The 11,800-nt window shown below is 31.9% G+C and overlaps 1 protein-coding gene across 1 annotated transcript; it reads left to right on the top strand.

Moving 5' to 3' along the window:
• Positions 1-1,967: 1,967 nt before the first annotated feature.
• On the top strand, positions 1,968-7,813 carry LOC145167540 (putative methyltransferase PMT3). The gene is made up of 8 exons (XM_079086761.1): positions 1,968-2,116; positions 3,423-3,895; positions 3,983-4,147; positions 4,242-4,424; positions 5,340-5,934; positions 6,702-6,814; positions 6,944-7,164; positions 7,247-7,813. Exons 2-8 carry the CDS (start codon positions 3,638-3,640, stop codon positions 7,566-7,568), a joined length of 1,857 nt encoding a protein of 618 aa, XP_078942887.1. The 5' UTR covers positions 1,968-2,116; positions 3,423-3,637; the 3' UTR covers positions 7,569-7,813.
• The last annotated feature ends 3,987 nt before the right edge of the window (positions 7,814-11,800 follow it).

The following is an 11,800-nucleotide window of genomic DNA, read 5'->3' as shown; positions in this document are numbered from 1 at the left end:
CTAGGAGACTAAGTATAGTTCTCAAGGTACTTATCCTACGCAAGATTAAACTGTTGGAAATTTTGTATGGAAATTTCATGTGTAGAGATCGATCTCCATTCATGTGGTAGATTGTGGGAAATTTAATAAAAATTATGTATTTTTATTAAACTTTGGACACACACACACACACACACACACACACACACACACACACACACACACACATATATATATATATATATATATATTGTATATTTTATTAGCCCTTAGTAAGTTATGTTCTCCTCCGTGAGAGCTTCGAAACGACATATGTTGTGTTCAAAACGGAAAAAATGTGTGAATGAGATATCGATATTCAAAGATGAGTATTTTGGAAATAAGTTAACAAATAAAGTGGGTGTAAGAATGTGTCCCACATAGGACAAAAGAACAAACTATTGGTGGGTTTATAAACATAGATGTGTAATGAGTTTACAAGCTTCTATATAAAATTTTACTCCAACACCTATGCACACACATGAGCAAGGGTTGGGGTGCAAATCATGGATTTTGTGGACAAAATGTAACGAACTACCTGCGCACATGAATGCAGCTCTGAAATTCCAGTCTCGCATAAGCCATTTTTTTTTTGCTAAACTTTATAGTCTTTGACCCTGGAATAATTTTTGTAACTGATGCATTTAAGATGAATTAATGCATAATTAATTTATTAATTTCAAATTAATGAGTACAGTTACAAAGACCTACATACAAAGAGACATTTTCTTCTCATTCTAATACACGACATCGACTATTCTCTTCTCATTCTCTCTTCATACAATTTTCGACGATCTTTTCATGCAAGTGGACAGATCCAGCAATACATACTGCTTCGGCTGTTGTATTATGGAAACATACGGCCAATCTGTTTAAGAGAATCGTGTCAAACACGAGCTTCAGTCAACCAATATGATTATATACTAATTATTTATTTTTTTGCAAGATGTATTAACGAAACCAACATAATCCATATCTATTTCATCCAAATAAACATTATAAATTGAAATTTCATTTTGTTTACTGGTAAACAAAAGGGAATAACCTAGCTCAGTTATATAAAACCTTATTCGGTATATTTATATTTAGAAACGTTAAGACCAAATTAAAACGATAGAATAACACTTTTTGTAAAACTGTTACATTTCTATTTTATTCGAATATATAAATACAAGACAAGGAGATAAATGCTAACAAAATAGACTTCAACATTTCTTGATTGTTGTCGATGAAATCATTGAATTTCCAATATTATTAAAATCTAGTCTAACGTTATAACGTTAAACAATGAACAATATATTTATTGAAGATCTAGTCCATCCACATATTGCATTTTGAAGAGTGGCCCGTAGCGCTTGTGTTCGTCGGTTAGTATTGACTTAACACATGTTCTAAATATACATAATAAATTATTTTATTAAATATCTAAAACATATTTTTACATAAAGTCATAAACATTTTATAAATTCAAATCAATGCCATAAATTTATTTTCTAGTGAAGACAATGGACAAAGAATGACTTTATTTTGGAATTTAACTTGTAGATACTAATCAATTAGATCAACTTATTTCCTATGTGTTATGTGTTATGTGTTATGACACATATTTAAGGTTACCTTATACATACCACAACACGACATACCTGTCAAGAATCTCAAAATCGTTTGTGGCTCTTCAAAGTGTAAAGGGTATATGGGCAAATAAATCAAACTACTTGGGTCCTTTTAAAACTTAGTCACATGGGAGGGTATAAATGTGATCTACCCTATGAAAGCGAAATCCACTTTCCTCACACCGACATGTTGCCCATGCTTTTAGCTTTGCATGCTGGACCTTATTGATATAAATACTGAAAACAAGGGGCTATAAATGGAATATATTCATAGTACAAGGGGTCAAAAGGTACATAAAAATATAAAATATGAAATTATAAACAACCGCGTGCCAACAGTGCTGTGCGTCTTCACTGTCAAACTCTCAGATCTACCCCCACTCTCCCCCTTTTATTCTGTTTATAGGCATCCAATTTCCACTCACTATCTACAAATTCAACATTTCGATAGAAATTCGGAGCTTAGATCCATTATCTGGACGCCAGTAAGTTCAAATCCTTTCTCTTTTGATTTGCTTAGTTGTTAGATCTGATTTCGGATCGCAATTTATCACTTTTGTCTTCATTAATTTCGTGATGTTTGTTTGTTTTCGCGTATGATATGGTTTAATTCTATAGATCAGATCGATTCGTTTTGAATTCTATAGTTAGATTTGACGAAGAAATCACACTACAAAGGATATTTGGAACAATATGATTTTGAATGTTGTGTTATGATGAAAATAGCGTTAGCATTGTATTTGCTGTAATTATTTTTACAGTTTGTGATTTTGAATTGGGGTCAACAATGTTTCTGTCTCACTACCGGATTGTAGCCTGAAACAATGCTAATTAAATACTGCTCTGGAACGAAGTACCAAATTTGTTTAACATTTGCAAGGAGTACATTAATCCTGGTGTGAATGTCTCTCGGAGTATATGATTCACTGTATGTTTAACATTATCTAATGTGGATGAAGTATAAACATGTAATGAGTTTGTTGAGTAACTGTCATCTGTTTAGGTATTACATATAAGCAAAATATAACTTCCTTTATGTTTGTGAATGTGAGAGATTTCGACATATTTGGAACTACAAATGAGTTAGTATACTTATAGTATCTTCTTGATCAGATCTGGAAGTTATGATTCTCATTGATGACATTTATGATCAATATGCTTGACAACTGAAGTTAATTATGAGGGGATCTCAATTTTGATGTTTGGGGAAGTAAAGAAAATGAAGTGTCGTATAAGTAGTTGAAGAAATATGGAATTGTCATGACCAGCCTTGAATAACCCAGTATCAACTTTTAAAAAAAAAATTATTTTCACGTGTTTAATGCTTTAGATAAGTTCAATAAGAAATTACTGAAATGTTAACTTGATTTACTTTTACCTTTACCAGAAAGGTAAAAAAGCTTTCATGGTAATCTAAATAGAAAGAATACTTTGCAGTTTGCACTGTTTCATGTCATCAATGTGATCTTCAACCACCTTTGTGTTCCCCTTCCCACTAAACAACATTAATTTCTTCCTTTAGCTTTACCTCATGATGTGCCATTTGTTTAAGTTATATCCTTTGCTTAGTAGCTGTATTTATCAAGCTTTGTCTTTGCTTAATGCTTCTTTTTGTATTTCTATAATCATCTTTAACATATCTGTAATCTTTTAAACGAGAATTGTGCTAGCTTTGGAGGCTCTCGACTTAAAAATGTGGCTTATTTGAGATGTTTCTTCTTACAAATTTATTTCCTCAGTTCAAGTGCTTTGTTTAAAGATACTGATATGTTTTCTCTTTTTACATAACAGGTTGCTCGGACTATAAATCTGGCATCTGGAATAGTCTATTATCTTTGATTCCAAGAAATTTGGGGAACCCACAAATTGATCATAGTTTGATAACAGTTACAAGATTATACAACTGGTATCCATCACCCACTAACAAAACTATGGGATCAATCTTTTGATCTATAAAGATTGCATTTAAAGTGAAGACCAATTAACATTGTGAAGCATCAAACATAATGAGAGGAAGAACAGATGGATCGAAGAAACGTTTGCTCACCACTTTCTTTTTTGTAGCAGTTTTCCTTCTTTTCCTGTATTTGTACTTTGGTTCTCAGAGTCAAGGTGAATCAGCTCTAGAATATGGCAGCAGATCTTTAAGGAAACTTGGATCCTCATACTTAGGTGGGGATGAAGAATCTGATCTTGGCATCAAGCAAGATGATTTCAAGTTTGGGTTGGATGATGAAGATGGTATTGTTCCAAAGAGTTTTCCTGTAAGTTATTTAATTTGTTATACAGATTCCATTTCATTACTTCTTAATGTTTTCTAATTTAATTTGTTATTTTTTTGTTTCTTGAAGGTTTGTGATGATCGATACTCTGAATTGATACCTTGTCTAGATCGAAACCTCATCTACCAAATGAGATTAAAATTAGATCTTTCTTTAATGGAGCACTATGAAAGACACTGCCCTTTACCTGAAAGGCGTTTCAACTGCTTGATTCCTCCTCCAACAGGATACAAGGTGATCATCTAATCTAATCTAATCTAATATTTTCTTTTCATTTTCTAATTCTCATATTTTAAATAAAATTAATCTTGTTATTTTTACCTCACAGGTCCCCATCAAGTGGCCTAAAAGCAGAGATGAAGTATGGAAGGCTAACATTCCACACACTCACCTTGCAAAAGAAAAATCTGACCAAAATTGGATGGTTGTTAAAGGCGAAAAGATCATATTCCCAGGTGGAGGAACTCATTTCCATTATGGAGCTGATAAATACATCAAATCACTAGCAAATGTAAGTCTTTTTAATCACTAACTAATACCGATTAGTAGTTTAACTTATGGGATATTTACAAAAATGACCATTATGTCTGGAATTAGCCAATTTTAAACATTCTTTCAGACCAACTTTATGTCACATTAAAAGTACATTTTCTGACAAAAAAAGTAAATTTCAGACTTTGTGAAGTCTGGACTCAAATTCCGGATTCTAAACAAAATTTTTTTTCTGTAATTTCAAGAACATGTCTGAAATCTGATGAACAAATCCTGAATTTTGAGAAAATGTTTCATTTTTTACTGAAATCCAACAAAAAGATAAGGGTTAATCTCTTAAAAGACCTTATATGTTGCGCTTTTTTTCGGATTAAACCTGAAATTAATTTTTTGCCTAAAAAAGACCTTGTATTTTTTCATTTTTTCCAAAAAAGCCCTCAACTCTGTATTTTTTTTTTCTGGAAAAAACCCTCGACCTTCTAAATGCTTCCAAATTAACCCTCAACTTTTTTAGTTTTTCTCGAAAAAAACCTCACATTTTACAATTTTTTTTGGAAAAAATGGCTAAAAGGGCCAGATCGGAAAAAATGAAAAAATACAAGGTCTTTTTCAGGCAAAAAATAAATATGAGGTTTAATCCGGAAAAAACACAAAATACAAGGTCTTTTATGAGATTAACCCAAAAGATAATGAAACATAACAAATGGGAAATAAATACAATACAAGGGCATACAATGTGACATTTGTTTGGGACAGAGTTTTTGAAAAATGTTTGGTGCAAATGAAAAAAAAAAAGTACACATTATATATTTAATGAAATATTAAATCCACAATAATCGTTTTGATAAATGCCTAAATCATGTAGTCATTTTTGTAAACATCCCTTTTACTTATTTTCATTCTCTTTATCTAATTAAAATAATCTAATTTTCAGATGCTGAACTTTCCAAAAGACAACATGAACAACGAAGGAAACTTAAGAACAGTTTTGGATGTGGGATGTGGTGTTGCAAGTTTTGGGGGTTACCTTCTTGCATCCGACATCATGACAATGTCATTAGCACCAAACGATGTTCACCAAAACCAAATCCAATTCGCTTTAGAAAGAGGGATTCCCGCATACCTCGGTGTTCTTGGAACAAAAAGACTTCCATACCCCTCAAGATCTTTTGAACTTGCTCATTGTTCTCGTTGTAGAATCGATTGGCTTCAAAGGGACGGAATCCTTCTTCTTGAGTTAGACAGGCTGTTGAGGCCAGGTGGCTATTTTGCTTACTCCTCTCCTGAAGCTTATGCTCAGGATGAAGAGGATCTTAGGATTTGGAAGGAAATGAGTGCACTTGTTGAAAGGATGTGTTGGAAGATTGCTGCTAAGAGGAATCAGACTGTTATTTGGGTCAAACCTTTGACTAATGATTGTTATATGGAGAGAGCTCCTGGGACCCAGCCTCCTCTTTGTAGATCCAATGATGATCCCGATGCTGTTTATGGAGTTAACATGGAAGCTTGCATCACTCCTTACTCTGATCGTAAGTTTCTTATATTATTGCTTATGAAACTAAAAGTATTAAAGATAAGTAAAAGCTATTTAAAACCATAAAATATTATCTAGTTAGTTTTGGATGTTAATGTTTAACTAAAATCATGAAACAGATATGTTTTAAAAAAAAACATATTCAATACTAAATGAACGAAAGAAGACCCTAATACTCGACATTCCTTCCTTCTACCTTCTTATAAGCAATTTGTTGCTACAGCTAAATAGTGTAAATACCGAAATTACCCATCCACCGATAAGATGCTTATATTTTTTGCTGAGTTTCCCAAAATACCCCCCAACTAGAATAGGTGAGTTATCCAATTGAAAATTGAGATGAATTTTATTTTGTATCACTTCTTAAGGCTAAATGCAAGAAATAGTGATGTACTTTTCGTTTATTTTATTGGGTTAATCTCATAAAAGACCTTATATTTTGTGTTTTTTCTGGGTTAAATCTCGAATTTATTTTTTGCCTGAAAAAAACCTTTATTTTTTCATTTTTTCTGATGTGGCCCTTTTAATCATTTTTTTTCCAAAAAAAATTGTAAAATGTGAGGGTTTATGCCATTGTTATAACTAGATAGATTTTTCAAAGTGCAATGTCTTAATAAGAAATAATTTAAAATTACAATGATGTAACAAGAAAAAAAAGGTAACTACAGTTTTATAATAAAAACATTTTAAAAGTACATTGGTATTTCTTGCATTTTAAGCTTGTGCAAACAATTTAAGTTTTGTTCATTTTATGCATATCAGATGATCACTCAAGTAAAGGAAGCGGATTGGCACCATGGCCCGCCAGGCTAACTTCTCCTCCTCCTCGTCTTTCCGACTTTGGCTATTCAAGTGATATGTTTGAAAAGGACACGGTAAACACACACAACACAACACAACATTATCCTTCTATCTTTTTCTATAAATTAATAAACAAATAAATGAAAGTGTTGGCAAGTTGACATAAATTAATAAACAAATAAAATTTTGCATATTTTTAACAGGAGATGTGGCGTAAAAGGGTTGAGAACTACTGGGATCTATTGAGTCCAAAAATAACAGCAAACACCATAAGGAATGTGATGGATATGAAGGCAAACTTGGGTTCATTTGGAGCTGCTTTGAAAACCAAAGATCTTTGGGTCATGAATGTTGTCCCTGAAGATGGACCAAATACATTGAAACTTATCTATGACAGAGGCTTACTTGGTTCCATTCATAACTGGTACTACACATTTTCTCTTTCCCAATTTTTTTATATTATTTGGTTAAATGCAAGAAATATCATTCTATTTTTTTTAATTCAGGTGTGAAGCATACTCAACATACCCACGAACATACGACCTACTCCACGCAAGCGATGTATTCTCGGACATAATCGAAAAGAAAGGCTGCAGTGGCGAAGATCTTTTAATCGAAATGGACCGGATCCTAAGGCCCACGGGTTTCCTAATTATCCGTGATAAAAAACCCGTAATTGACTTCGTCAAGAAGTATTTAACTGCAATACACTGGGAACAGGTGGCGACGGCTGATTCGTCGTCTGATGAAACCGATACAGATCATGTTGTGCTCATTGTTCAAAAGAAACTATGGCTCACTAGCGAAAGCTTGAGGGAAACAGACTAAGTTTTTCAACTTATAAACCAAACCCACTTAGGTAAAAAGAAGGTGAAAATGGTTATGTTTTGTAGTATCTCTCCCTCTCTCTCTCTCTCTCTCAAGTTGTGACATCTTAGTAGTGTTTTGTTATGATTTAGTTGATTTATTTGTTATGATGATATACATTTGCATCTACAAACACTTGGTTTTCAGTTTTATATTTGTGTATTATTTATTTGGATTTTAAATTATACAATCCAAATTTTTGTTCATTTGATATGATGCATAAACTATATAACAAGTTCCATATGAGTAGTATTAAAAATCACTATTTATGGTTTTTGTTTAGTTGTAATTGAGTTATTGTATATGATTATCGATAATGATTGTGGACTATTTTCATTTCTTGCATGTAATTAAAAAAATTGTAAAAGTATGGTTTTAATTTCAGAAAAGACAAAAATATCATATAAAGATATGAATTTTAACAAAATAACCACAAATTTTCAAATTTCCTTAAATAACCAATCATTTTGTAGTGGTATCCTGGTCATTTCTATATTTAAGAATTTTTTTTAGAAATTTACTTATTTTTAACATGTAATGCAAACCTTAACTCAAAACTGTGAAGTCTGAACAGGCTACAAGTTTCGTAGTAGATAAGCAAGTCTTCTAAAACTATTTCCAATTGTTTAAAAGACAAAAGTGTACAAATATGTTGAAGTTATTTGTGAAATGCAAACTCTACAATTTTCCATTGCAATTTATATAGTTTGCATTAGCAGTTTTCCAACATGCCTTTGAATTTTCATTTAAAATTTGATGTAGGTGTTTATTTTGCATTGCCCAACTCTGTTAGTTGAAGATTGGTTTAAATTTGGCACTGTAAGTTTTGGTTCAATTTGGCATTGCCAAACTATCATTTTCTCATTGCTTAACTCTTAGCTTTGGCATAGCAAAACTTTCAATCACATTGGATTTAAAATTTGGATTTAATTTGACAATGACAAACCCTCATTTTCGGATCCATCAACTCATGAGCTTAAAAATGGCATTGTAGCATTGTGTTGAAAGTTTTCGTTCAAATTTAGCATTGCCGAACTCTCATTTTTGCATTGGTAAATCATACAAAACAAGACAATTTCACAGTGGCCATAAAGTGGTTTGAGATATGGAGATCCTTTGTCTCCGTTTCTCTTTATTTTAGCCATGTAAGGTCTTCATGTTGCCATTGAAGGTGCGGTTGATGTAGGGTTGTACATCGGTGTGAAAGTTGGAGACAGTAATTGCAAATAAAATAAGAATTTGTATGCACTATCCATGGAGACATGGGTTTGTATATGTCTCATATGTTTTATGGAGATGATATATTTTTTGTGGGAGAGTAGTTGGCAGACAATATTGCCAACATGGTTGATGGTTTGGGTGTTAAACTTGATTTTATTTGGTTTCTGGTCTTAAAGTGAATATCCATAAATCGATTTTATTTGGGGTTTCAGATCTTTTCGAAGATTTTTAACAGTTGGTGGGGCCTACAACTCGCAAAGCTGTAAAATTTCCTTTCACTTACTTTGGGTACCTCGATGGGTTAAAACATGGCTAAGTGGAAAGTTAAATTGCTTTCAACTCATATGATATCTACATTGGTGAGTTCGGTTTTGAGTTCTCTTTGTATTTACTTTATGTCTTTTTCTTATGTCGGTGACCGTCAAAAAGTTCTGGGAGTCTCTATGTTCCAACTTTTTCCACGGGATGGAAGAAAATGAATAGATAATTCATTGGATTTCTTCAGAGTTGGCTATGGCGTCCAAAGAAAAGGGTGGCATATGTATTGGAAGTCTTATAGCTTTTAATTTTGCTCTCTCCAAAAATGGCGGTGGTATTTTCTTAACAAAGAACAAAATTTACGTAAAGGTGAAGGTTATAAAAGCGATTCATGGAGAGTTCGTGGGTGTTTGGCTTGGTGGTGATGAAATCTAAAGTGGTGGAGTTTGTGATTGTATAGTTGCTTCGATCAACTTGATGCCTCAAACGTGTATTATTTCAAACTTGTCCTTAGAAAAGTCCAATTTTACCCAATTAGCTGAAAAATTCTAATATTATTTTAACGGAAAAAGACACCATACTGGGTAAAATTTTGATAAAACCCTTTCTGGTTTCGAAAATTTACATAGTATCCTATTTTTTTCCGTTAATTTGTTCAAAATGTTGAGACTTTTATGAAGATAAGTAGATAACCCTATTATTAACCAATAAGCTATGACTTATTAATTTTTTTGGGTTAATGTACATTATATTAACAAATTACTTATAAACGTAACATGTTTTTTTTTTTGTTTGTTTTTCAAAAAAAAAAAATTATAAACAAAGGAAATGAAGTGGTTGTTAATGTGTACGAATAAAAATGTAGGCTAAGTACTATTTATTAATTTTTGCACAAATATGAAATAGATAATTACTCTTCACTTGAAATATATTTCATATCCAACTTGTTTCCTTCGGTCACCCAACAATACCCCATAACATTGGCTATTTTTTGTCATACTGTGCGGATAGGGGTTGGTAATTTCAAACATCGGTCAATGCTTAAATGTTTTACTAAAAAATGTAATAGAATTGTTTTTTTTATCAGTGTGGTGCTAAATGGCTACAAACTATCTTCCATGTCCACATATGGTGTGTCTATTAGCGTATATTTAATAAAAAACAATGATTTATGATAATCAGTTGTGTAATTATTTTTTAATTTGTTAGCTAAACTTTATCCAATTATAAAGGAAATACACCTCTCTCTAATTTTCCATTTAATTTGTCATTCAATGTTTACTTTTCACTCTCTATAGATGGGTGTTAGCCGATCACTATATAATGTATAGAGGTTGGGTGGTAGTTGGGTTAAAGAACATAAGAGAAACACTTATACATAGGAACACTTATAATAGTGCATATGTGGAACACCAACATCGATGCCTAAAAGAAACATCCATAGAGTGCATCTTACCACGACACCCACAACAACCTATAAGAGGAACGTGGAAATTAGCAATGGCTGCATTTCCTTTATTTGTAATATAAAAGATGTGTTGTGTTTATAAATATTTTGTTAATAATAATATACTTTAATTCATGAGTTTAATAAGTCATAGATTATTGGTTAATAATGAGGTTATCTTCAGAAAAATTCTAATATTTTGACAAAAGTAATAGAAAAAGACAGGCACCAGGTGAATATTAGAAACTGAAAAAAAAGGGTATTTTCAAAATTTTACCTAATATCCTGTCTTTTTCTTTTAAAAAAATTGGGACTTTTCCATTAATTATGTAAAATATTATGACTTTTCTAAAGATAACCCAACTTCTATTTACACAAACAACTTGGTGGTGAAGGGTTTTGTCAAAGCTCCGACTGGCGGCGGAAACGTCAGGCTGTGTGACTTATTCATGGATGTACATAAAATAGTACAAAAATATAGCATGAAATACAACTTCTATTATCATAAAATAGTACAAAAATATAACATGAAATACAACTTCTATTATCATAGTCATTTACATACATAAAATAGTACAAAAATATAACATGAAATACAACTTCTATTATCATATTAGTCATTTACATACATAAAATAGTACAAAAATATAACATGAAATATAACTTCTATTATCATATTATATCATATCCGGTGTATCATTACATGATAAAACAAAGTATAGTATTTGCCTCAATGGTTAGGCATTAATAACAATATAACATTGTATTAGATAAACAAAAAATTCCATGTGTTCCCCGAGTGAGTGTACTTCTAGCTTGTTACGTTCCTGAGAATACATAAGTTTTGAAAATACGTCAACATAATGTTGGTGATTTTATAGGTTTTGACTCTGAGTACTTTTTGATGGAATTCATAGGTTACAAGTCTATGCGGAAAAAAAACACTAATATTTAAGGATACATGCAACCTAAACGATCTATGTCTTTGCATATTAATAGCAACATACTATGAAACTACAAGAACCCTATGCTATAATTGAAATTTACAAGTTTGGGTTACATACCTTTGATATTGTTATAGTAAACAATACCCTTGATTCCCTTGTAGAGCTTCAGAAAACTTAGCACCAAAAATATGATACCTCTAATGGATAACACCCAAACCCTAAAAACTAGAAGACTTTTAAGGAGAGAGGAGGAGAGAGAAGATTTTCGGCTATAGCTTCACAAGAGAGAGATGGTCGAAAATACAAGGATTTTGACCCTT

This window comes from Lactuca virosa, chromosome 3 (assembly GCF_052849685.1).
Source record: "Lactuca virosa cultivar CGN04683 chromosome 3, Lactuca_virosa_CGN04683_v6, whole genome shotgun sequence".
Classification (NCBI taxonomy): Eukaryota; Viridiplantae; Streptophyta; class Magnoliopsida; order Asterales; family Asteraceae; genus Lactuca; species Lactuca virosa.
This window is presented reverse-complemented; position numbering and strand designations above follow the sequence as displayed.

Bases quoted from the DNA above. Each gene is read 5' to 3' on its own strand.
- LOC145167540 (XM_079086761.1), top strand. From the start codon at position 3,638: ATGAGAGGAAGAACAGATGGATCGAAGAAACGTTTGCTCACCACTTTC. The intron at 3,896-3,982 runs GTAAGTTATTTA...TGTTTCTTGAAG, and splicing joins TTGTTCCAAAGAGTTTTCCT to GTTTGTGATGATCGATACTC. The intron at 4,425-5,339 runs GTAAGTCTTTTT...TCTAATTTTCAG, and splicing joins ACATCAAATCACTAGCAAAT to ATGCTGAACTTTCCAAAAGA.